At 32.2% G+C, this 27,120-nt stretch overlaps 1 protein-coding gene across 1 annotated transcript in view; it reads right to left on the bottom strand.

Annotated features, from left to right (window-relative positions):
• Positions 1-27,120, bottom strand: part of LOC145246734 (splicing factor Cactin-like) — a 79,855-nt gene that overhangs the window by 16,637 nt on the left and 36,098 nt on the right. Inside the window, exons 11-16 of the mRNA XM_080108491.1 lie at positions 24,485-24,631; positions 21,425-21,534; positions 14,892-15,118; positions 13,166-13,355; positions 10,047-10,202; positions 5,390-5,473 (exon numbers count right to left, since the gene is read on the bottom strand). Of these exons, the coding sequence (XP_079964617.1) occupies positions 5,390-5,473; positions 10,047-10,202; positions 13,166-13,355; positions 14,892-15,118; positions 21,425-21,534; positions 24,485-24,631 (914 nt within the window). The remainder of the gene's footprint in view (positions 1-5,389; positions 5,474-10,046; positions 10,203-13,165; positions 13,356-14,891; positions 15,119-21,424; positions 21,535-24,484; positions 24,632-27,120) is intronic.

Below are 27,120 nucleotides of genomic sequence, written 5' to 3'. Positions count from 1 at the left end.
CTTAGTATTTACAAGGTGGTGGTGTGAGGCAGTCTCTTTTTGCTTCTTAATAAAATTTGATTTTCTTATTTAAAAATAAAACTATGTGATTAATTTCTGTGATTTTTAGAATGTGACATTTTCGTTCCATCGCAGGTGTGTATGTCATACAGATTTTTCTTTATTTTTATTTTTTAATGAGCCTGGGTGCCCTGCATTGCACAGATGTTTGGAGGTATGTGTTGAGCAAAAAAAAAAAAAAAAAAGTGGTAGTAAGCAGGCAGTCTTGAAACCGTACTCCAAAGGAGGAAAAGAACATAAAAAAAAGTGACGTCTTTGCCGTTGTGTCCATCGCAAAACCGGAAGTTGTGAAGTTCAAAATTAAGGTTAGTCAATTGAAAATAGTGGATGACTTTCAAAAATATCAGCAAAAAAAGTGACTCCTCCTTGTAGAAAAGTGCCCAGTTGAGGGTGAAGGAATTAATGTTTTTGGCCAATTTTTAGATATTTGTCATCCAAAGGGTCGAGCTCCAAAACGATATTGATCTTATGAAAATCCTTCGCCTCTGTCGAAAGTTTAGGCAGACATACAAACATACATACATACATAAACAGACAGGTGAGATTTATATTATAGATTGAAGTCTTGTACCATTATACATGCTTACACATGGTAATCCACACATTGTATGCAGTCTATGTCGCAAAAGAGATTAAGACAAAGAATAACTCAAACTCACTTTTTCATGTTACAATATTTATTTCCTCATTCCCCCGACACACGTGACTTCTCATTACGGCTGTGACGTCTCTCACATGATCATCCTCTCTAACTTGCTCTCTCTCCTTTTTATAGTCTTTTTTTCTTACCATGACATCATTTCACACAGCTTAGTATTTGCATGCACATCCACGCACTGTTACAGTCTGTCTGCGTAAAGGTGTCTTGGAGATGTGGTATAATTAGCTTGTAGAATTCAACAACTAGATATATGAATCTTTTAACATTCACGAATTGCCAATGTTGAATTCTCCTAGTATTCCACATTTTCAAGAGAGGTTTAATCTGCTTTTCACAGACAGACATAACATTTACAACAAAAATAGATGGATAAGAGTTCTCTGATTATTTAACATTGGAACAATCCATAGAAACATACCAAGTTCATCTTTGGTTTTCTTTGATGAATCAACAAATCTCAAGTTGTCTTTTCCCCATTGTTCTCACTGGTCCTACATTTCTTAAATTTGATAGGCGCTAAACCCCTCACTCCTTCGGGTGCTTTGGGTCATTACAACTGGACTGCTCAACTGTCTGTCTCCTTCAATCTCTAACCACTAACTGACTAAATTCTACATTACAAAAACATCTCCCTTCTAATGACGTCATCAACACAAACACAAACTCATGGCTATTGGCTGATATCTGTCACGTATACATGTTTATCTAGCTAACTCCTGCTTTTGTTAGTTACAACAACTTACATTCTTTTTCATTTCTAACATAAATCTATATATATATAAAAGTGAACGTGTCTGTGTGTGTATGTGTGTGTGTCTATGTACATTTCCCTACACAATAACTCTGTCAATTTTTAGTCTACAGACTCGAAATTTGATATACAGGGTATTGAGATTTGGGAAAATCGATGTGATCGGTTTTTGGCCAGAAATTTGGCTATTAAGGGGTCAAAGTTCAACGATTTGACCTTTGAGAACTCTACCAAACTCCTCCAACAATTTTAGGTCTACGCACTTGAAATTTTAGATATAGGTTCCTTGGACATGGATCTAACTTAATAACTCGATTTGAGCCTAAAACAATAAATTTTAAGGGTTTTTTTCCAAATTACTCAGACAATTTCTGGTCTAAATATTTGAAATTTTACATAAAGGGTATTCAGAGATAGGGCAAGCTTTTTCATCAGTTTGGGTCGAAAATCTTTAGTTACCAATATATAAATGTATGTATGTATATGTTTGCATGCCTTAAACTTCAATAGAGGCAATGGATTTTACCAAGATCAGTATCGTTTTAAAGTTCGACCTTTCATACGAGAAATATCGAAAAATTGGCTAAAAACATTAATATCTTTCCCTTCAACTAGGCACTTTTCTACATGGGGGGGGGGAGCACTTTTTTCGCCGATATTTTTGAAAGTTATCCTCTCCTTTAGATTGTCTAGCCTTAATTTTAAAAAATGTCGCTTCCGGTTTGGTGGTGGTTGTAACAGCATAAACATTAGGTTTTACCCTGTTCTTTTCCTCCTTAGTGGTACGGGTTCGAGCCTGCCTTCCTACTACCACTTTTTTTTTCTTGCTCAACATACACATCCAAACACCCGGGCAACGCCGGGCTGAAATGCTAGTATGTCTATAAAAGTGAAAGTGTCTGTGTGTGTGTACATTTCCCTACACAATAACTGTCAATTTTTAGTCTACATATAGTTGATATATAGGGTACTGAGATTTGAGAAAATCGATGTGATCAGTTTTTGGCCAGAAATTTGGCAATTAAGGGGTCAAAGTTCTACGATTTGACCTTTGAGAACTCTACCAAACTCCTCCGACAATTTTCGGTCTAAACACTTGAAATTTTAGATATAGGTTACTTGGACATGGATCTAACTTAATAACTTGATTTGAGCCCAAAATTTTAAGGGGTCATAATAGGGGGTCAAAGTTTTTTAAAAATTGACCGCTTTTTTCTCTTTTTTTTTGCTCAGCATACACCTCCAAACACCCGGGCAACGCACCCATGCTAGTACGTATATATTTTTGTTTAACAAATTTTACCTACCAAACTCCTCCTAGAGTTTTTGGTCTACAGACATGACACTTCATATATAAGGTATTTGAATCCATGTAAAACTTTATATTAGGGTTTTAGCCCAGAAAAATTGAAAAAAAGTCGAACGCCGGCATTACAAATGCATAACGTCATAGCTATTGGTTCATGTTTTAGTTTTTAGTCTTACGGTAAACATGTTTTCATAGCCCAATCATTGACGGCAGAGGCAAAATAAATCGTGAGCTGAACGTTTTGGTTTCAATTCTCGGTTGTAGCGCATGAGTCTTTTTTATACTTTTTAAATCATTACTATATATTTCATCCAATCTATCTATCTATATATCTATAAAAGTGAACGTGTGTGTGTGTGTGTGTGTCTGTCTGTCTGTCTGTCTGTCTGTCTGTCTGTGTACACTTTCCTTCGCAAAAACTGTTAATTTTCAGTCTACAGACTCGAAATTTGATATATAGGGTACTGAGATTTGGGAAAATCTACGTGACCGGTTTTCGGCCAGAAATTTGACTGTTACGGGGTCAAAGTTCAACGATTTGACCTTTGAGAACTCTACCAAACTCCTCCGACAATTTGGGGTCTACACACTTGAAATTTTAGATATAGGTACCTTGGACATGGATCTAACTTAACTCGATTGGAGCCCAAAACAATAAATTTTAAGGGGTCATAATAGGGGTCAAATTTTAAAAAATTTAACCTTTTTGGGGTTTTTTTTTTTTTTTTTTTTGCTCGGCATACACCTCCAAACACCCGGGCAACGCCAGGAACCCATGCTAGTATTTCTATAAAAACATTTTCTCTGAATATTTTCCTCTACATAACATTTAACAATATTAAGAATAATAATCGATCAGGATTATCTGGCATTGCCCCAGCATGCCAATATAACACTATACCCTTATAACCGAGATTTTAATCAAATCAAATTTATTAGAAAAAAAAAAAAAAATAGTAACATGCAAGAAGCCATGCAAAAAGATGTGTACATCTATATACGGTCTGAACGTTTGTCCAAGGAGACTTAAGGTTATAATCAGCTAACGTACTTCCTAACTTCCAGTGTAGCACTACTGGAAGTGGTGACAAGGCAAATCAGTTCCTTCACTTTTTTCTCTCATACCCATATCTTCCTGGTGCATGTACTTATTTTTTTTATTATGTTTTTCTGATTGTTCTTTTTCTTCTTGTTTTTATTTAATAATCATTGAAAATTTTTTCCAGTCTTATTTTGGTTAAGGATTATTGAAATTAGTTTTATATTTTTTTTAAGAATTACTGAAAACACTTTAAAATCTTTTAAAACTATTTTGGGAATATTATGTATTGGATATATTTTTTTTTCATGATCTTTGAAATTTTGTAATTTTGATTTCAATAATTTCATTCTTATACTTTCATAAACATACATTTATTTCATAAATTCAAACAAAAAACTTTTTTTAGAAATTAATAAACATATTTCTTATAAAATTTTAAATGAAATAAAACTTATTTCTTTAAATTTTGTTATTAAAAGTGCAAATAAAGACTAATCGTGTTATTTTTATTTGTATAATTTTGTTAATTTTTATCATATACTTTCAATAATGTCCTATTCTCATATTTACTGACGAATAATAAAAGTAAAGGAACTTACTTGCCTGGTCACCGCTTTCGGTAGTGCTACATCAGAAGTTAAGAAGTATGTTAGCTGATTATAATCAACTTAAAATGCAGATGTGGTAGGCATTGCTATTACTTCCTCTGATAGACTATTTCCCAAAATAGAAACATGGACAGAGAATGTTGCTATTCTATTTAGACGAAAGTTCCTTTTGCTAGATCTTATGAAGACTACAATTTGGCATTTCCTCCAAAAGTACATCTCCTCAGAGTGATACATAGTTCTTACACTACTGAACTACAGAGAATTTTAAGCAAAGGCTGAATTAGTAACAACATGAATCACAACTCAGTTTTATAGATTTTCTATGTTTTTCTTTTGTATTTTTTTTTTTTCTTTTTCTTACAATTGTACCATCTCCCTAATTATGGTCATCATGAATCCAAAGTTTCTATTGTTGGCATTGGTTTCCCTGATATTTATTCAATTTAGAATTCTTTTTAGAAAGATATCAGGTACTTACGTGAAGGACCACATGAAGGTCATCAACATCCTAAGTAAAAAGTGATTTTTGTGGAACAAACCGATTTAATTATTTTTTTTTATCTTTGTCTTAAAATTGTAGAGTTATGGTAATCATGGGAAGACAAATAAAGACAGTTGCTTTCCATCTTGATTCTTGCACTTGATCGGTTCCACTCAAATGTTGCTGGTTCTGCTCTCACGGTTCTGTGAACGCCTCGCTCACAACGCCTTCAAGACCATGATTTCGGTTCTTCCAACACTTTTGCCATTGCAGTTTTCACATACTTAGAGAGCAACTTTTTCTCCTAACCACCAAACTCATAATGGATTATTTTCAAAAGTGGAGCCGTTTCAGGCTATAAATAGCTGCCCGTATTGGAGAGCTATGGTCGCCAGTACTGTTAAACGGTAGGGTCGTTGATGCCGTTGATGATGATGATGTCTTAAAATTGAAAAAATAAAACTAAATACTTACATTAAATTTATATCCCTGTACAATTTTTGGAGGCGGATTGTCAATGTCGTAATGAGTCTGGTTATATTTGTTCCATTCAAATCCCTGCAAAAGAGAAAAGAAGAATTTTTCATGAGAGGAAATTCAATAAGAAAGCGATTTTGACGGCAAATAAAATTTGTGTCTTTAAAACAATTTCATAATAGCTGGAATACTCATCCCAAGACGATTTATAAAAAAAAAAAAAAAAAAAAAAAAACGATACACATGCAACACCCCCTTCCTCCACATACTTTAAAAGTAATTAAGCACTCACTGGTTATAGTCAGCTAATGCACTTCCTAACTTCCGGCGTAGTTCCTTCACTTTTTTCTCTCACACCTATATCTTCCCTATGCATGTACTCTTTATTACATTTTTCCAATCTTTCTTTTTTTTTTATCTAATAATCATTGAAAATTTTTTCAGTCTTATTTTAATTAAAGATTATTGAAATTAGTTTGTTTTGTTTTTTTTTAATTATTGAAAACACCTTTGTGCTCTATTTTTTTTTTTTTTTTTTAAGAATTATTGAAAACAGCTTTTGTGCTCTTTTTTTTTAAACACTTCAAAAATCTTTTTAAGTAATATATACAATAAAGCCTAATTGTGTTATTTTTATCTGTATAATTTTGTTAATTTTTATTGTATACTTTTTTAATAATATCCTTTCCTTATATTTTATTTCAATAAATTGCTTAAAAATAAAAATACTGAAGAACAATAAAAATGGAGGAACAGATTTGTCATGTTATTGCTTCTGGTAGCACTATGCCAGAAGTAAAGAAGTACATTGGCTGACTATAACCAAAGCACTTTTATAGCAAAATACTTGAAATTATGGATATTAACAGGTCTCTTTCTTCCATTCATTAGCGAAATTCTTACACTTAATGAAACTCTTCGTAAATTCGATAATTCTTAACAGAAATAATATTATGTTTCAAATGCTATGCTTAAAGTGATATCTTTGTTAATGTTGCATCATTGGTCTACGAAAATATTAAGATCTAAATCCACTGCCTTGCATTTCATCTCATTTTCTTTCAAAAAAAAGATCAAACCTTGTTTCACAATCTAAATAAAATAATTACATAGTTTTCAAAATCTCTCCTTATTTTGTAAATATATGTAAAGAAATATGCAGGATAAGATAACAAATTCTTTTAATAAAAAAAAAGTCTGAATCGACAAATGTTTTCAGACAGTAAGGAAATTCTTTAAACTAATTGACTATTTGACTTTTTTTTTTTTTACACCATCTCCGCTATTGCTGACAATGTTTCACAATCTAATCGACCTTGGTGCTAAAACAAGGTTTCTAACATGTTTTCTATAAACAGAAACTGATTGATTCTAATTTTCTAAGAACCGGTTGTTTTTGCATAATTACCCTGATATTAATTGGTCGATGGTTTAATGTACATTTAACAATGTGTAACTGGAAATCAGTTGTGTTGTATATCATATTTGCAGCAAAACTTGTAAAAATAAATTTGGTTGCTGAGTCATCTATATATGCACAACCAGAGATTGTTAACGTAGGAATGATCTTCTTTTGTAAAGAAGTGACAATTACCATAGATTATATATATATATATATATATATATATATATATATATATATATATACACACACAATTTTATAGTTTTTTTGCAAATACTTCAAGTGTAATGTTTTTCCAGTTATAGTAGGATAGACAATAATATAATATAAATAGTGCAATACCAAATACACTAAATTTGTCTGAAGCTCAATGATATTGAGAGCATATATATATATTACAATAGAAAAATGCGTACATGAAAAGTAATATGGTCAAGCTTAAACATGGAAAAGTAAAGAACTAGTTGTTAAAACTGGAAAAGAAAAGAATAAGATATTCTAGTAAAAGATATAATAAATTTATAACTTAAAATATTGCATCTTTAAGAATTGATTATATAATGTTATAAATTGAATTTTTAAAAAATTTCTTAATACTGCAATATTTTAAGTTATAAATTTTATTATATTTTTTACTAGAATATCTTGTCCATTTTCTTTTCCAGTTTTAACAACTAGTCCTTTACTTTTCCATGTTTAAGCTTATCCATATTACTTTTCATGCTCGTATTTTTCTATTGTAATCCGTGATTTTTTTATGCTTCCAGTAAATTCACTTGTTCTTTGTTTAATTTCAGTTTTATTTTTTTGCCCACATAAAAACAACATACACATAATAGCAATGTACGGTGCTCGTCTGCTTTCAATAAAATCCCCCAATTATCTCCCTCTCATTCTTTCTGTTTCACTTGTTACTTCTCTTTTCACGAGAGCGATGAATTGGTAGCAACAGTAGTCACTGAAGTAACATAGTTGCTATGAAAACCAGTCATAAAAAACGTTGCTCACCTCCTTACGTTTTTTATGATTTTGAACACCACTAAATTCATCATAACTTTTGTTTTACTGAACGAAAATTGAATTTTTTTTTTTTCACAATATAGCTGAGAAGGTGATCATTTGTAATATCTGTAATATTTGTTTGAAATTTGGTCGAAAAATGAGTGAGCGGTGAAGTTTTAAAGCAGTTCTAAATTACTAAAACTACCACTTAATCATATATTCAAACACGGTAGTGTTTGAATATATACTTTAAAATTCAATTCAAAATTCTTGAAAACATGTGTTCTTTTATTTTCTCATAAGAGTATGTTAGCAATCTCCAACAAACAGTAAAAATATGTTATCACTATATTTTTGAATGTAGCAAACTATTCAGACAATTCTATAGAGAAAAAACATTCAAACAATTTTTAAATGTCACAAACAGTTCAAAACATACCTGCGATGTCAAAAGTGTAATTCTCATTGTTGATGAGGTCTGCATCTTTTTATTATTAGATTTAGGCAACATTCTTACCTTTAGGCAAGTTTCATGAAACAATCTAAACAATTCTTGTCTTAATATTTTGGTTTTCATCCTTTCTAAATTTTAATTAATTTCTTGCTTCAGGCGAAAACTGGTTGCTATAGTCACTTTTGACTCTCGTACTTCTAGATCTGTCCAGAGATAATTAATAGTATTGATTTTAAGATATTTATAGAAATGGTGTTATTTTGTTTGTTTTCTTTTTACTAATTAAAGTTAAGAAACAAAATATTAATAAAATAAATTTCAATAAACGTGATAATATTCTTAAATGCTTATAAAAGTGGCATGAATAATCAATATATTTAATAACAAGCGATTTACTGGGGAAAAGCACACACACACACACACACACACACACACACACACACACACACACACACACACACTTGTATTAAGATCCTAAAATCAGTTTTGTTAATAATCCAGATGGATTTGACTCAGGTCAAAAGTGATATTGGCAGTTAGATCAGCTAGTTACTTTTTTTTTTTTTTTTTTGCAGAGGAGATTACTCCAAATTTAAAAAATTTATTTATTTATATATATATATTACTAGACTGGATGCCCGGCATTGCCCGGATGTTTGGAGGTATGTGTTGAGGGTGAAGGAATTAATGTTTTTAGCCAATTTTTTTATATTTGTCATCCAAAGGGTTGAGCTTCAAAATGATACCGATCATGAAAATCCGTCCTCTCTGTCAAAAGTTTTAGGCAGACATACAAACATACATACATTTAAACAGAGAGGTGAGATTTATATTATAGACTAGCCTGGGTGCCTGACGTTGCCCGGATGTTTGGAGGTGTGTGTTGAGAAAAAAAAAAGTGGTAGTAGGCAGGCAGGCTCGAACCTGTGACGCGAAGGCGGATAAGAAAGTGAAAGAAAATCTGACATCTTACCGCTACTCCATGACGCGATCAGAAGTTTGGAACATTAAAATTAGGCAAAGTTAATTCAACCGGTATGGTGATTTATAAAAATGGTGTAACCGATTTGGGAATACCAGATGGGTGACCAATTTTGGAATACCAGGCACTGTACGTAGGGGGACATCGACACCTTCCTGCAGGAGTTGGAAAAACCTAACATCGTCATCTACCCTAATGGGGACATACATACAATTAGCGACTGCTTGTGAATTTCATACTCCCAGGAAACTTCCTCCTTTGGAGGAAGCCGGTTAAATCTGTTTTAGGGTTAGTGCTACAGTTTTTTCCCTTTTTGGAATGGGTGTTGCGATTTCATTTGGGGTAGGAGAGAGAATTCTTCTATTGCAACACCAACCAAAACCACACGACTGACATTGCTTTAATTAGTGACAGCTTGGGAATTTCATACTTCCATGAACTTTTCTCCTTTTAGGAAGCCGGTTAAATCTGCTTTAGGGTTAATGCCATAGTTTTTTCACTTCTTGAAATAGGTGTTGCGATTTCATTTGAGGATTGGGGGAGAATTTTTCTGTTTCAACACGCATCGAAACCCCAGATGACTTACAGTGGGACTGGTGTTGGAAGCAAGCAACAATTTTGGATCGGTACAATAAACGAGATGATGACGGCCTGTGCAGTAAACACACACAGACATGTTCATGAAGTAAATCGAGAATGTTATGTGTATAAACACAACCAAGATGAGGATACCAGTCTGGAACATAGAAATAAAGTACATAAAATACAAAATGTTTACTGAAAATTACAGTTCTAATGTATAATGCTGACTTACCGTGTGCACCCTGTTGAAAAAGCGAGGTTTGCGAGGCCTGTACTTGTCCGACCAGAGAAATGCTTGTTGGTCAAGGGAAACCTCCACACTGAATTGAGCTTCATCATCCCCCATACCTTCACGGGCTTTCTTCTCAAATTCAGTCTCTCCATCCAACTGAAAAGAAACAGAAATTTTATTAAGCAACAAAAATAATACAAAAAAATAAAATTTGTCCGAGAGATAATTATCAAAAAAACTAGCAACACATATCTAGCAATGCTTGGGATGCAGTAACAACATCTTAGTTTTAAGTTTTGTTTGTACAATTTTTTTTTAATTTATGATTGTATCGCTGTAGTTTTCTAGATGTAAATCTACTGAAACTTGGTGTTTAGCAAAAAGAGCTCAATGACAAACAGAGCATAATTATAGTATGTTTATTTATACAAATATTATTGGCTACATATGTGCATACATGTTTTTGCTGCAATTCCTTTAGAGAGGCAGTATCATGAAGCCAGATTATTTTTTTACAACTTTCTAGAAGAATTGCAGCAGAAACATGTATGCACATATGTAGCCAATAATTTTTTGTATAAATAAACATACAATTTTTAAAGTTATGCAAAAAATAAATTTTTTGTTGTTCTAAAGGAGATAACTGGGGTTTTTTATTGTGCAAATAAGAATATGAGTTATTCCTCTTGCTGATTTTGATTTATTTTTTGTGATTTGTGAAGAAATGTTGCAGGATATAAATTGTCTCAGCCAGACTAAGTAATGTTTTAAATAAATTGTAGCAAGGTATGTTGTTATATTGCCAATAACATGTTACAACAATAACAAATGAAATTAGCAAATCAGAAAAAAAATGTCACTTGTCAGCTTAAATGCTATTTGGGTTTGACTTTTAAAATTCAACAAGATAAATTCATAGATATAAAAAAATATCAGAGATAAAAGACAGAATTTGTTAAAAGTTAAGCTATTTCACATCTAAAGAAAAAAGCACATTCAAAGAAATATTCAATTTATACAAAGTAATGTCAAAAGCATGTCAAAGAGTCGTGCAAGGACATAGGAGTCAGTTTGTGCTGTCATAAGAACCGCACTCCTACAATTATAACTGAAGTGATTTAATAAAAAATACTTCAGAATATTTTTCTTTTGATTTAGAAACATGCAACAGTTTTGTCGTATTCAAAAATGCAAGTGCAAACGTACACATAGTTTAATAAACAATATATATATATATGACGAAAAAAATTAACACAAGATATAAATATGTTCTTTATTTCAATATAACAAAAATTTAAATGATCACCTTACAAAGAAAGCGAAAGTGCGATCTCAAACAGAACAAGGTGAGATTACCAGGTACTACGACCGAATGAAAGCAGCCATCTGACAAGTATAATCACATTGACATACCGCTTACTCATTAGATCACCAAAGTTAAGCAATGTTGAGCCTGGTCAGTACCAGAAGGGTGACTATTTGGGAATACCAGACACGGTATGTAGGACAATGTTAACACCCCCTTCAAGAGCTGCAAAAACCTAATGTCATCAACTCCCCTGATGGGGAGATACATGCAACTTGAGTCTACTTATGAATTTCATACTCCCATGAAACTTCCTCCTTCAGAAGAAGCCAGTTCAACCTGCCCAGGGTTAGTGCCACTTCAGATCGGTTTGTATAAGGATATACATGCAACTGGAGACCACTTGCGAATTTGATATTCCCCTGAGACTTCCTCTTTTAGAGAAAGCTGGTTCAACCTTCCTAAGGTAAGTGCTGACTGGCGAGTAATCAAAGAACAGCCATCGAAACACGTGAAACGAAAGAGGATAGAAAGTCAAACCCCACCACCACAACATGATTCTGCTTGTGTAGTTTTTTTCTTATGATCTTAATACATAAAATGGATAGGTGCTGTTCAGAGTACTCTTTCCTACTTTGATAAAGTACAAAACCGACTTCAAAATCTAGTAGAAATGTCGTCTTCTCTTCCCTGCAACCTCTTTCTCGCAGAAAATATGTTGCTAATCTTTCTTTACTTTATCGCTATTTTCATGGTAGGTGCTCGACTGATCTCCAATCTATGGTTTTCCACTTGCAGTACAAAATTAACAGCAAAAACTTTTCTAGCAACAACCACTGTAAATAATTTTCCTTTCTCTATCTGGGTACCTAAAATGAAATTAAACTTTGATGAGCAAAGTTTTTTTTTCCAAGAACTATGCATCTGTAGAACACAATAGTACAGGGCTGTTTTCCAGCTAACTACAAATCTAATGTTATTCTATTCGTATGTTTCTGAACTTTTTAGATGAGCATTAATAATTTGGATTATTCAGACTACTCTTCTCATTTTGAGTGTCATTTTCACAACATTTCAGCTGGTGCATCTTGTCCAACTCAGGGAATTTTTCAGTCAAACTCAGGAATCTGTACAAAATTGTTATTTTCATGGCACATACTCGACTGAACTCTAATCTATGGTCCTCTCCTTGCCAAACTTTCACAGAAAAACGCTCAACTATCTACAACCCCTATATACGATTTCCCCCACCCTCTATCTGTGCTTAAATCTAAATGCAGATTCAATGAACAAAGCATATTTCCCAAAACTGCCTGCCTGTGGAACACTGTTGCATTGGTCTGCTTCCCTATTGAATACAACATGGTAGCCTTCAAATCCAATGTAAAGAAGTTCTTGTTCAGCCATCCCCATAAATAATCAAATTCTACCCTATTTACACTATTCTCGATTACTACACTACCACCTTACATTCATTAACCCTTATCCTCAAGTGGCCTTCAGGCCTCGATAAGTGGTGACACCCAAGTGTAAAAAAAAAAAAAGAAAACGCTGTGAGAATAACACTAAATGAAAACAGTAATCCAAGTAATACTAACAATTTCTTGTTGAGCTATCTTATCAAATAATCAAATTCTACCCAGGTTCAACTACCATTACCAATCCTCATGACGATGTCTCACCGTCTATCTAACAAATTCATTAATCCTTATCCTCGAGTGGCTCTTGAGCCTTGATATGTGGGGATTCATTAATACATAAAAAAGGCCTTATTCAATTGACTGATGCATCATGGTAACAGATGAAAACTTACCCTCACTCTACCAGTGGTGCGAACTTGTTCACGTGCCAGTTCCAATTTCTTCATATCATCAACAGGATCATAGACAATGGCATCAATTTCCAACTCTTCTATCCTCAACAATCGCGGAGAATAATTTCCATTTGTGTACTCGTCCTGGCACTGAAGAGCCAGATCTTCTTCCGTGAAAACGGGTTCATTACTGAAAAGCATAAAAAAAGCACATTATATAAGAAATTATAAATATGTATTCAAATTGTTAAATTATTGGTCAAAATTTAGAAATATTTTTAACCGAAACTGTATGAGTCATCCTATTTGTGTTTAATGTTTATTTTACAAGCATTTGTATCGGCTTGGTAATAAATTGTAACTTTATCAAGATTGTATTGGGAAAGGGTAATGTGTAGACACAGTGACCTAGAAAGAAAATGGCCACTGAGTTCTGAGAATACATCCAACAAGTCTTGTAAAAGATGTTTATAACAATGATTTTATGCTGACTGAAGAAATAACAATATTTCAACTTGTCATGAGGCTGACTGACAATTTTGAAATGATTCAGTGGACTACCAACCAATGGTTAATAGCAAATTCTTGGCGGTGTGAAATCTGTGAACCATTATTTGCAGATGGTTGGAGATGGAAATGTTTAAAAGATGGATTTCACTGTTTTACTTGAGGGGAGGAGGTGAAGCAAACATTCTTTACAAATAATTATCTTTATAATTGATATATATATATATATATATATATATATATATATATATATATATATATATATAGTTTAATTTCAGTTTTTACATAAAACTAACTCAGCAGCAATTTTCTTTTCTAAGCCACTGTGTTTACACATCACCTGGTAACGTTATCATTTGGTATCTACAAAAATTTATCAATTGTTTTAGTGATTTTAAATCATTTAGTAGATATTCCACATCTAACACCAAGCAAAGAAAATTATAATCAAGAGTAAATGTAGGAAATATTCAGGTGAAAAGTTGAAATTCTGATTCAATTAAGAATTAATCATCATCCTCGGTTTAATATCTGTTTTATATATTAGCATGTGATGGGCAACTTTTAGAAATTGACTTACAAACTAACCTATCTCTGGTCAGGTCTTTATTTATCCCTCTTTCTTTCAAGTTTATGTTTATCACTTCCTTCATGTTTTTATTGGCCTTTCTCTGTGAATTGAACCTTCTACCTTAACTGTTTTAGATCTAGTCCATTCTTTCAATGTGACCAAACCAACAAAATCTCTGTTCTTCCTATACTATACTGCCCAGATTTAATCTTCCTCCGAGATCATGAGAACTAAGCTGGTCATTAAGCTTCACATTACACATCCGTTGTATTATTGTCATATCATTTCTCTCCATGCACAACAGACAGACTAAGAGAAATAAAATATAGATGGATTGCTTAGGATTTTTTCTTTTTATAGCATATCAACTCCTTAGGGTGATTTAAAGCAGATTCAAAATTCATCTACCACATGCAATTAATTGCAAAGAAACTGTTATTTTACTCATAGTTGGAGGGAAACTGTGGGTTTATAATTTTCCAAACTATATTAGTGTGGAAGGATCAAAATAGACCCAATAAGATTTGAACACTGTCTCACTAATTCCATACTAAGCTAGGTCATCCATTAACCCAGTCATGCACTCACCTGATGTGTTCATTTCACCCTCCCCAATGTCTAGTGATATCCTTCAATAATTGAACTTACTTTTCTTCCTCTTCTTCCGCTTCATCCTCAGGGTTGTTGTCATCCCCTGCAGCATCATGTGACCCTTCAACGCTTGGATCAACAGGGAGAGGAGGGGGACTTCGCTCCCTTTTCGGTACTCTTTCCTGAAGATGGTCATTTGATTGGGTAGACGTGCGGCTCGTGACCTTAGCAGGCAGCTCATTGCCACCCAGAATTGGAAACAAAGGTGCCGATTCAATTCCTTGCTGTTGAAAATAAAAGGTTTTTTTTTTTATTTTTATTACATCTCATATTTTAATCAATAAAAGAAATACTCTATGTAGTCAAACATTGGTTACCAAATGCCACTCTTTATGAACAAATCGATTTACAAAATTCACGGTTCTTGTCCAGAATTTACCCTATATTAAAAACAAAAATAAAGAATAATTTGTATGATGTACGTACCCATAAGGAAATGAAATTTTCATATTCCAAAAGTCATGTAAATTGATAAAGTAATTTTAGTTTATAAAGAAAATATTTTTTAAGTAATTACTAGGAATTACAACATATCTAGCAAGTATGAATTATTGTTGACTTATCTCCCTATGTTTCTTGACATTGTTTTTTCAATATGGTGAACGAGATAGTTACTTCTCGGATAATCATAAAATTTGACTTTGTTATTTAAAAATAGCATTAGAATTTGCAGTTCTTGTCTAGAATTTCCTCTATAATCATAAACAAAAATAACAAATAATCTTTATGTATATACCCATGACAAAATGAAAATACCATATTTCAAAAATCACATGAATTGATTTAGTTTTATTTTTAAATAAGAAAATCAAATTTTATGAGCATCTGAAGTATGACTGTCCCACCCACCATTTTGAAAAAAAAGATGTCAGGAAACAAAGGGAGATAACAATGTGCATTCATTTTTTTACTGACCGTTATCCTCATCTTCATAGTTGTTGGTGAATACACAAATTATGACGCCTCATCTCAAAGGATTCCAAAAAATAAAAATAATATAATTCAACGATTATTCATACTTATTAAATTTATGTTGTAATGCCTACAAATTCCCATTAATCATTTAAAAATTATTTCCTTTATAAAAATAAAACTACATGATCAATTTACGTGATTTTTGGAATATATTTTCATTTTGTTATAGATACGTACATCATACTGATCTTTATTTTGGATTTTTTAATATAGGGGAATTCTGGATAAGAACCAAATTCTCACACAAGAAATGCACCATTTTATGAATTAAATTTCAGTTAACAAATTAAATGATAACAAAGCATTGGTTATGTTGCAAGATTAGATAAGTTGCCTATCCTTTGCCATCTAATATCCAATTGCCAAATATCAGTTTTGCAATCCCTATTACAAATTCAATAAATCTCTGCATTAATAAAATCATATGACCACTTGTGTCTTTTTTCTCATCTCAATGTGGCATACACATTAATATTTTTGATTTACTATTAATTGAATTAGTTTGTTTGTTTGTTCAGTTTATTGGTCTATCAACAGCTGCATGGTCATTTAAGGCCAAATAAGTTCATTTTTTTTTCTTTGGATGTCTTAGTAAGGTAGGTGTTCTTTATTTTCCAGTATGTCAAGGTAAGATTGGAGGAAGGTCTGTAAGAGATTTGGGTTGAAAATTTTTTTTTTTTTTTCTTTTTTGGTAGATTTATACTTTGGAGGAGAGGTTTACCTCTTTCAAGTAATTTAGAATTGTTTTTTCATTTATTTTTTCAAAGAGATCTTTAATGTTGTTAATGCTGTAGTGTTTTAATTGAATTAGTAAAGTACTAAAGTAAACATAAAATTCTATTTAAAAATATTTAATTAAAAAATTAAATCTATCAGAATGCATTTCAGATCATTTGTAAATGAGTCTTAATCTTTTGTTAACAGTTGAAAAAAAAAGAATGAATTACTTTACGCACTTTTGAAATTTGAAAAGAATTTGGAAGCATTTAAGCTATCAAATATAAAGTAAATTCTGGCTTTAAAATTCTGAACATATCCTCATATTTCGGAATTTTTTAGATGAGGATTGATTATTCATATTTTTGGAATTCTTCAGACAACTGTTCTCATCTTGAGTGTCATTTTCACAACATTTTGATCAATTTAACATTCTAGAATTTGCATAGAATTTCAAACAGAATCCTTTATTTAATCCATATGGACAAATCTCTCGACGGAGGCAACTTTTCTAGAGCAATTGCTCTTGACATATCTAAGGCCTTTGATAGGGTATGGCATAAAGGTTTACTTCATAAGATCTCTAGCTATGATATTGCTGGAAATGTCTTCTCAATTATTAAATCATTTCTTTCTGATAGGTTCATAAGAGTAGTAGTTGAGGGGCAAAAATCAGAAGCTCACAGTATTAATGCCGGTGTCCCTCAGGGGTCCATCCTGGGCCCAACTCTTTTTCTGATCTACATTAATGATCTTCCAAATCACATCCTTACATCATTTGTAGACATCTATGCTGACGACACTACCATTTATGGTAGCACATCTAAGACAGTAAACGACCAAGTTCTCTCCAATTCTCTCTCCTCTGATCTTGAGCACGTAGTACAATGGGGTAAGGAGTGGCTGGTTACTTTTAATGCATCTAAAACCAAGCTTCTCTCTTTACATCATCAACATTCTGATCCACATCTGGCATCAATTGAAATGAATGGCTCTCGTCTTCAGGAGGCCTCAAGTTTTGACAAGCTTCTTGGCTTGACCATTACTCCTGATCTTAAATGGAACACGTACATCAAATCTGTTGCCAAGGCTGCTGGAAAAATGGTGGGATCTTTCTATCGATCCGGTAGATATCTCACTGCTGATGCTATTCTCCATCTATATAAGAGCCAGGTACGTCCAAGGATGGAATACTGTTGTCACATCTGGGCAGGAGCTGCTAGAAAGGACTTGGCCTGCCTTGATAGAGTTCAAAATAGACTTCGTAGCCTCGTAGGAGATGTCCTTTTCTCTTCCTTGCAACCTCTATCTCACAGAAGAGATGTTGCGAGTTTGTCTCTGATGTATCGTTATTTTCATGGAAAGTGTTCGACTGAGCTTCAATCTATGGTCCCCCCTCGTCAAACTTTCACAAGAAACACTCGTCTAGCTGTAAACACTATCAATAATTCCCCCCACTCTTTATCTGTGCCTAAACCTAAACGTAGATTCCATGAACAAAGCTTCTTTCTTAGAACTGCACGCCTGTGGAATTGTCTTCTGTTTTCCTGCTTTCCGGCTGACTACAATATGGTTGTCTTCAAGTCTAACGTAAATAAGTTCTTGATTAGCCGTTCCATATAAGTTATCAAATTTACCAAATTTTCATTACTAATGATTACTATATTGTCCAATTTCTACTTGTACACTCTTTAACCCTTATCCTTGAGTGGCCTCTTGGCCTTGATAATGTGGTGATGCCTATGTAAAAAAAAAAAAAAAAAATGCTTTCGTTTCATTAGCCATGACTGAGTAGAAGTCCTGAATAATTTGCAGTTGTATTTTGAGTGTTGCCCACACTTAGGATTGAATCTTCAAAAGAGTGAAACTTACAAGTGAATTTAAATCGATTGAAATGTTGTAAAAATAACATTTCAGATGAAAACAGTAGTCCGAAGAATCCAAATATGAATATCGTCATGTGTTAAAAGAAATGTGCTGAAAGTTTTGGAAAGTATTGGCATTCAATAATTTTATAAATAGAGATTAAAACAAAATTACCTCCACAAAATTAGTTTTTATAACAATGTGACTTGCAAAATATTTTTTTTTTTACTATTAACCAATTATTTAAAATCAAGAAGGCAATAGCATAAAATACTAAATTGAATTTTTTAAAAATCTTATTTAAAAATTTTTTTTTTTTTTTTTAGAAAGGGGTCAGCACTTATCAAGGCTCAAAGGTCACTCAAGGATAAGGGTTGATGTGTGTATGGTAGTCATTGGGACAATAGCATAGTAATCGTTAGTTCGGGAAATTTGATATAGTTAGATTATTTAAGAGGACAGTTCAACAAGAACTTGTTTACATTGGACTTGAAGATGACAATATTGTAGTCAGCTAGAAAGCAGACCAACGGAACAGAGTACCACAGGTGGGTAGTTCTAGGAAAGAAGCTTTGTTCATGGAATCTATGTTTGGGTTTAGGCACAGATAGAGAGTGGAGGAAATTATTTATAGTGGTTTTGGCTAGACGAGTGTTTATTGTAAAAGATTGGCAACTAGGGGACCATAGATTGGAGCTCAGTCAAGCACTTGCAATGAAAATAATGATAGAGCAGAGATAAGCTCATAACATCTCAAAATAAATGAATTATGAAATTAAATCTATCAAAATACATTTCATTTATTCAGTCAGTCATCTTAATCTTTTGTTAATAGTTGAAAGAAATATTAATTCCTTTTGAATATTTGTAGTTTCCAAAGAATTTTGAAGCATGTAAACTACCGAAGAGAAAGTCAAAGTAAGTAGTTACACCTTGCAACCTCGTACATTTATCCAACTCTTTGGAGCACTAACCCAGTCGTTTCTTGCAACATTTGTGAAGAGAGATGTCAGACTGAGAGATACCAGTCGAGGATTTATTCTCAACAATAAGTCCAGCAAAAACTGGACAATTTCAATAGACTTTTATCTGTCAGGCTGAGTTATTAGTTACAGTTTTGTAACAATTTGGTAAAATTAATAAGTTAATGACCAAATGATGCTTTAATAATTTCAAAATCAAATTTCAAGAAAGAAATATTTTGATAGAATTTTAAAAAGTAAAAATAACAATTTAAAAAAAAAAAAAGAGAGATGTCAGACTGGGAGATACCAGTCGAGGATTTATTCTCAATAATAAGTCCAGCAAAAACTAGGCAATTTCAATAGACTTTTATCTGTCAGGCTGAGTTATTAGTTACAGTTCTAGAAGTGTAAGCCATGTTTAGTTTCAGAAACGTTTCAGATGGTTCGTTGTTCTAAACAAGTCTTGAGCGGTGACTGGTTTGCAGTAGACAGAACAGTTTCCGATGGTTCATTGTTACACACAAGTCCTGAGAGGTGACTTGTTTGCAGTAGACAGTTCCACAGAGCAAAATATTCTTACCGTGTCGAGACAGAAAAAAACATGTGAAATTGCTCCAGAAAAGGTTTAATATTTATGAAGCAATTCTGGTTTCTGATTGGTTGGTAGCAGAACGTGAATTAATTTGATTTGTCAGTTCCTAGCAGCATCGTTTATAAATAGAATCATCCGACTGTGTGGGATCATACCCCATTACAAGTCCAAAATATTGCAACAACAGTTTTGTAACAATTTGGTAAAATTAATAAGTTAATGACCAAATGATGCTTTAACAATTTCAAAATCAAATTTCAAGAAAAAAATAATTACAAAATCCAATTTAAAGAAAGAAATATGTTGATAGAATTTTAAAAAGTAAAAATAACAATTTAAAAAAAAAAAAATGAAACAAAAATAAAATGCCTATAACATAAACCTATTCTGCTTTTTATTTGAAGAGATGGGCATCACCCAGTCAGAATATGAACTCTTAAAATGATTTCCATGCAGATTTGCAAGAGAGGCAGAAGAACAGCTTCTGTTGGTTCCAATCATGTAACAAAAGTTGTCAAAAATATCAACAGGGGAGTTAACAGTGAGGAAGTGGTTAACGGCATAGACTGACAATCTGAGTGTGCCAAGTTCAAATTCAGCTTGTTCCACAGAAACATTTTCACTTAGGGGTGTTGGCAACCTTCATGTGATCTCCCTCATATGCACTCAATGTTTTTGCTAGAAAGATATCAGGGAAACGAATACTAACAATAATCATCCGGTTCATTCAAAATACATAAATGAATGAGATTCAACAACAACAACATCAACATGATTTCGCAACTGAGTTGTTTGGTTTCATTGTTTTGTTTTACGGCATATCATCCTTTTCAGGTTATTTAATGCTGAATCCAGAGATTTTAGTAAAAGTTTTTATTCTTCAAGTTATCTTCAAATATTTGAATGACGTTTCTGAACTTTTGAGATGAGGATTGGTTATTCATATTATTTGGATTCATCAAACTACTGTTCTCATCTTGAGTGTGATTTTCACAACATTTCGGTCGATGTAACCTCCGACCTTCTTCATTTGGAACATTCCCGAGTTCGACAAGATACACCTGAAGAAGGTCGAAAGTTACATTGACTGAAACGTGAAAATCACACTCAAGATGAGAACAGTAGTCCGATGACTCCAAATAATACGAATTTGTTCATGGTGTTCGGTTTGCTTGTTTTATGGAGTAAAATTGTCATTTTTGTTTTGGACTTTGCAGAACATGATTGAGTTTTGCAAAGAGTAAGGAAAAACATCAATAACATCAACATTTGGCGCATTTTAAGTCAGGAAATCAGCATCTTCAGACAGCCTGACTGGTAGCAGTAGGAGCAACTAAGTAAGTAAATTAAAGCAGGAAAGGTTTAGTTTCTTCTTTTTTTTTTTTTTACATATTTCCACATAGAACTGAATTTACCTCTTGTTTCAGCTTGAATAGTTTTTGCCGCAAAACTTCCTGATGACGCTCCCTTAAACGTGTTCTAGCAATGTGAGCATTTAACTGTGACAACAACGATTCCCAATAACCTGTAAATAAAACATGATTTGAAAGTTCATAAATGTAGAAAAACAAAAATGACTCAGCAAAACATGGATCCAAAATTAAAGAATACATTTATTGCATTACAGTAGTGGCAGCTTCTACACTATTAGAACAAAATTTTGTCGTCGATAAATGAAGTTTTCAAATAAAAAAAAAAAACAATGGTTTCTACTGACTTTTTTTTGTCAATTCTAATAAATTACAATGTTAGCTTCCAAATTATGCAATCAAAATTACCTGAATATTACTGAATTATAAAAAAAACAAACACAACTTTAATCGTGTTAGAAGGTGAAAAATTGCGGCCATCTTGTTCTTATAAAATAAATTGAAATGGAAAATTACCTCCCTTTTGAACTCTCCTGTGTTTTACATAAGCAAATACGATCCAAATTCTTTTTTTTTTTAATAAATAATTTTCTACCTTATTAATTTTCGCAATTTTTGGATATAATCATCTTAAAAATACGAGGAATACATAGATACCATTGTTTTCATGTGAAATTCAGTATTATGATTTCCGAAATTTTGTTCTGATAGTGTATAAGTGCCCAACATTCAAATATTTGGTTTATTATTTTAAAGTTTTCACATTCACATTTTAAACTCTTGACAAGGGTAAAAAGAAAATAATTCTCTTAAATTATTCAATTGATTATTTTTTGTTACCGCATCACACACACACACGCACGCACGCACGCACACATCCTAAATTTAATTTCTCTGACTTTCATTGCAGGGAAAGTCCTCTTATTTTTCTCTGATATGTACAATTAATGCTTATTAACTAAATTATATCTATAGATACACTATGCTATAGATGAACTGTATATCCTATAGTTCAATCATCTGTGTAGACGAACTTTGTTATAGTTCAATCGTCTGTGTAAACGAACTATGTTATAGTTCAATCGTCTGTGTAGACGAACTATGTTATAGTTAAAATAGTTTCTGTAGACGAACTATGTTATAGTTAAAATCGTTTCTGTAGACGAACTATGTTATAGTTAAAATCGTTTCTGTAGACGAACTATGTTATAGTTAAAATCGTTTCTGTAGACGAACTATGTTATAGTTAAAATAGTTTCTGTAGACGAACTATGTTATAGTTAAAATAGTTTCTGTAGACGAACTATGTTATAGTTAAAATAGTTTCTGTAGACGAACTATGTTATAGTTAAAATAGTTTCTGTAGACGAACTATCTTATAGTTAAAATAGTTTCTGTAGACGAACTATCTTATAGTTAAAATAGTTTCTGTAGACGAACTATCTTATAGTTAAAATAGTTTCTGTAGACGAACTATCTTATAGTTAAAATAGTTTCTGTAGACGAACTATCTTATAGTTAAAATAGTTTCTGTAGACGAACTATCTTATAGTTAAAATAGTTTCTGTAGACGAACTATCTTATAGTTAAAATAGTTTCTGTAGACGAACTATCTTATAGTTAAAATAGTTTCTGTAGACGAACTATCTTATAGTTAAAATAGTTTCTGTAGACGAACTATGTTATAGTTAAAATCGTTTCTGTAGACGAACTATGTTATAGTTAAAATAGTTTCTGTAGACGAACTATGTTATAGTTAAAATAGTTTCTGTAGACGAACTATGCTATAGTTAAAATAGTTTCTGTAGACGAACTATGTTATAGTTAAAATCGTTTCTGTAGACGAACTATGTTATAGTTAAAATAGTTTCTGTAGACGAACTATGTTATAGTTAAAATAGTTTCTGTAGACGAACTATGTTATAGTTAAAATCGTTTCTGTAGACCAACTATGTTATAGTTAAAATCGTTTCTGTAGACGAACTATGTTATAGTCAAAATAGTTTCTGTAGACGAACTATGTTATTGTCAAAATAGTTTCTGTAGACGAACTATGTTATTGTCAAAATAGTTTCTGTAGACGAACTATGTTATTGTCAAAATAGTTTCTGTAGACGAACTATGTTATAAATGAATTGTTTTAAACAGATTTGTAGAAAATCAGTAAAAACTGTAGTTTGAAGATTCAGTTCTTGTCCAGAATTCCCCCAACATCATGAAAATAAAAATAAAGAAAATCTTTATGGTATGCATACCTGTGACAAAACGAAAATATCATATTCTAGAAAATATGTAAATTAATCAAATAGTTTTATTTTTATAAAGCAAATCATTTTTAAGCAATTAATGGGAATTTGTAGACATTACAATATAAAACTCACAGGTTTGAATTGTTGAGTTATCTCCCTTTGTATATTTTTAGACTGTTTTCAAAACGGCATAGAAGACAGCTGCTCTTCTGTTACTCATAAAATTTGATTTTCTTATTTAAAAATAAAACTATTTCACCAATTCATATGATTTTCGGAATATGTTATTTTTGTTTCATCACGGGTATGTCAATCATAGAAATATAGGAGAATTTCTGGGCAAGAACTGAAGATTCTTCCCATCATTTGATTTGTCTTGCATTAAAAAAAATTCATTGCTTATAAAAACTGTCTTTTTCATGAATTTATTGAAATTTGCTTCTTTTTATTGACTGAGGTTTATGTGAGAGGACCAAAATTCAGATCTGTAGGTATTTCGAACATTTCATTCTCTTCAAATTTAACTTGTTGCCATCCTCATCCTACCATTTTCCACTTGAATGTTTCCTTTGAGCCTAAACTTTACTCTTAAAATCACAGGCAAACTTGCCATCCCTCGCTCACGTTTAATCAACACTCTGCCTAATACCTAGAAAATCCTTTATTTCAAATGCTCCCTATTTTCAAGACATTTGCTCGGATCTATTAAAAAATGACTGGTTTTCTAAACATAGTATAAATGACTGAGATTCTCTGTGAGAATCATTGGTTTAAGCGTTTGATTCTCTTTGTGTGATTCTATTCAAGCTAAGCTTGATGATCCGATTTTTTTTTGAATGACCCATAAATCACTTACCAACATCAACACCTTCTCCACCTTGAAGTTTCTTTTTCATTTGATCTTGAAGCAAAAGTAACTGGTTTGTAGTTTTGCCTTTAAAAATATTCGACACTTCACTACTAACAGACTGGTTGATTCCCTCACGACGGTCACCTGCATAGTCTAAACAAAAGAAAAATAAATACATAAAGTGGTGTAGTTTGCACAAAGCATTGCGTGTATTGTACAACATATGGTATTAAAGGCTAAGGCGATGAACCCTTAAGGGTAAATATAAATACAAGAACATACAATTATAAAGGGTGTTTTTTAGAGACAATGAACTTTGAATAAAAAGAAATCACATAAAAATATTTTTATCATACAAATATGTGGTTTATTCCAAACATTAAATTTTGGCATTTACAATTTAAATACAATTTTGGGTATATGGCCATCATGACTTGCATGTATATGGTGTAATCTAGAGGTCTAATTTTCATGACTAAGTATTAAATTAGGCTGTATTTCAGCAACAACAGATCGAACGTTGTCTTTCAAGTGATCTATTTTATCTGGTTTATCAGTGTAGCTATGGAACTTTACATATCCCTAAAGAAAATAATCTAATAGAGTTAAATTGCACAAACGATGTGACCAGTTGACATATCCATTTTGTGAAATTATTCATTCACCAAATGTTTCTCTCAGTAAATTGATCATATCACACCCTATGTTACATGAGGTTCCGTCCTGCTGAAATCACATAATGATTTGCCAAACCAAACTGAACTCAAAATAACCAATAGTTGCCAAATCTGCAATTAAAGAGAGTAGAAGTTTGTGGCCTCTAAAAAAAAAAAAAAAAAAGAAAAAAAAACACCCTCTATATAGAAAAAAGAATAACACTGATATACAGTGATAACAAAGGTAGTTTATTACATGTAGTATGTATTTATTTCTTTTTTATTCTATCATTTTATCTGAATGCACATACATTCTAATATTTTGGGAATAACTTTTTTGGAAGAAGTATAGCAACTATTCTTATACTTCTTCCAAAGAAATGATTTTATTCTCAACATACAGTGTTAAAGATAAATTCGGCACTTTTTAGAAAAGAAAGAAAAAACATCCTATCTTTGCTAATCTATATTATCTTTCTCTTAGTCCGTCTGTCTGTACCACTTTTTCTTGGAAACTACTGGACTGAGCTGACTGAAATTTTGTATGGACCTTTGTTATAAGGTACAGAAAACTAAGTATTATGATATCTATTCAACACACAGTTAGGGATTAATAGAGATTAGTTACAACAATATCACATTTACTCTAGAAGTTCTCTTATAAACTACTAGGCTGATTTATTTGAAATTTTGTATGGACCTTTGTTATGAGGTCCAAGTATTATGGACCTTTGTTACAAGGTATAGCGAACTAAGTATTATGGTATCTATTCAATGCACAGTTAGAGATTAATAGGAATTAGTTACATCAATATCACATTTATTCTAGAAGTTTTCTCAGAAATTACTAGGTTGATCTGGTTGAAATTTTTTAGAATCTTTGTTAGGATAAGTTGCAGCAAATTAGGTATTATGGCATCTGTTCAATACAGTTAGAGATTAATATGGATTAGTATTCAATGCAAAAAATTAGCACAAATGTAATCATATTCAACCATCAATTTGGCATAAAGCACTCATTCCAAGTCAACGGCCTATAACTTTTGCCGTTTTTTAACGAACTAAAAAAAATCTAGTAATTGATATATTATCAGAATTCAGTGGATCTCTTGGAGGATCTTTTGCCAAATACAGTGCACGAGAAGAAGTTAAACTGATCCTTCATTATGGCCTTCAGGTGGAAGCTGAAACTGACGTATGCAGTCTTGATGACGTCCTTCAGCTCATCCTTTGTACTCCAGCTCAAACGTAATCGTTCAAAAGTTGCAATCAAGAGGAGGGAGGATCAAATATAAGGACCGGTGAAGTAATGGAAGTTTTCAGACTTTTCCTGGGTTTTCACAGCAGCACAACATTGAATCTTGCTACAACACCCACTATCAACAATCACCCACGCACACACACACAATCACTGTCTAAATCTAAAACGCAAATTTCATGAACAAAGCCTTTTTTCCTAGAACTGCCTACCTGTGGAACACTATTCCACTGGCCTACTTTCCCAGCCGATAACAATATAAATAATCCAAAATTCTTAAATAATCCAAATACGTAATGTCAAGATTTCTACTCACACAAAGACACATGTCCAAAGTTTTTACTTACGCATAATACCCAAACTACACTATTAACAATTATTACACTACTACCTTACATTCATTAAACCTTATCCTCGAGTGGCCTTCGGACCTTGATAAGTGATGACTCCCTTGTGTAAAAAAAAAAAAAAAAAATACTTAATGTAATGCATGCATCAAAAGAATCGAGTTCTCTAGGTTATGAGTATCATAAATTTGTAAACAAATAAAAAAAAATTCACTTAAATGATAGAATTTCCTCCACTCCACTCTTAGTAGTAGGTCCATTAGTTTAGGTGATAAAACATTCAATTGATCTTGTCTATAATATTCAATCAAATATAGTCAGACAAAGGAATGCTGTCACATATATATATATATATATATATATATATATATATATATATAT

Source organism: Euprymna scolopes, chromosome 24 (genome assembly GCF_053919585.1).
Source record: "Euprymna scolopes isolate OS-2025 chromosome 24, ASM5391958v1, whole genome shotgun sequence".
NCBI classification, from domain to species: Eukaryota; Metazoa; Mollusca; class Cephalopoda; order Sepiida; family Sepiolidae; genus Euprymna; species Euprymna scolopes.
The sequence above is the reverse complement of the archived record's forward strand: the minus strand, read 5'-3'. Positions and strand labels throughout refer to the sequence as shown.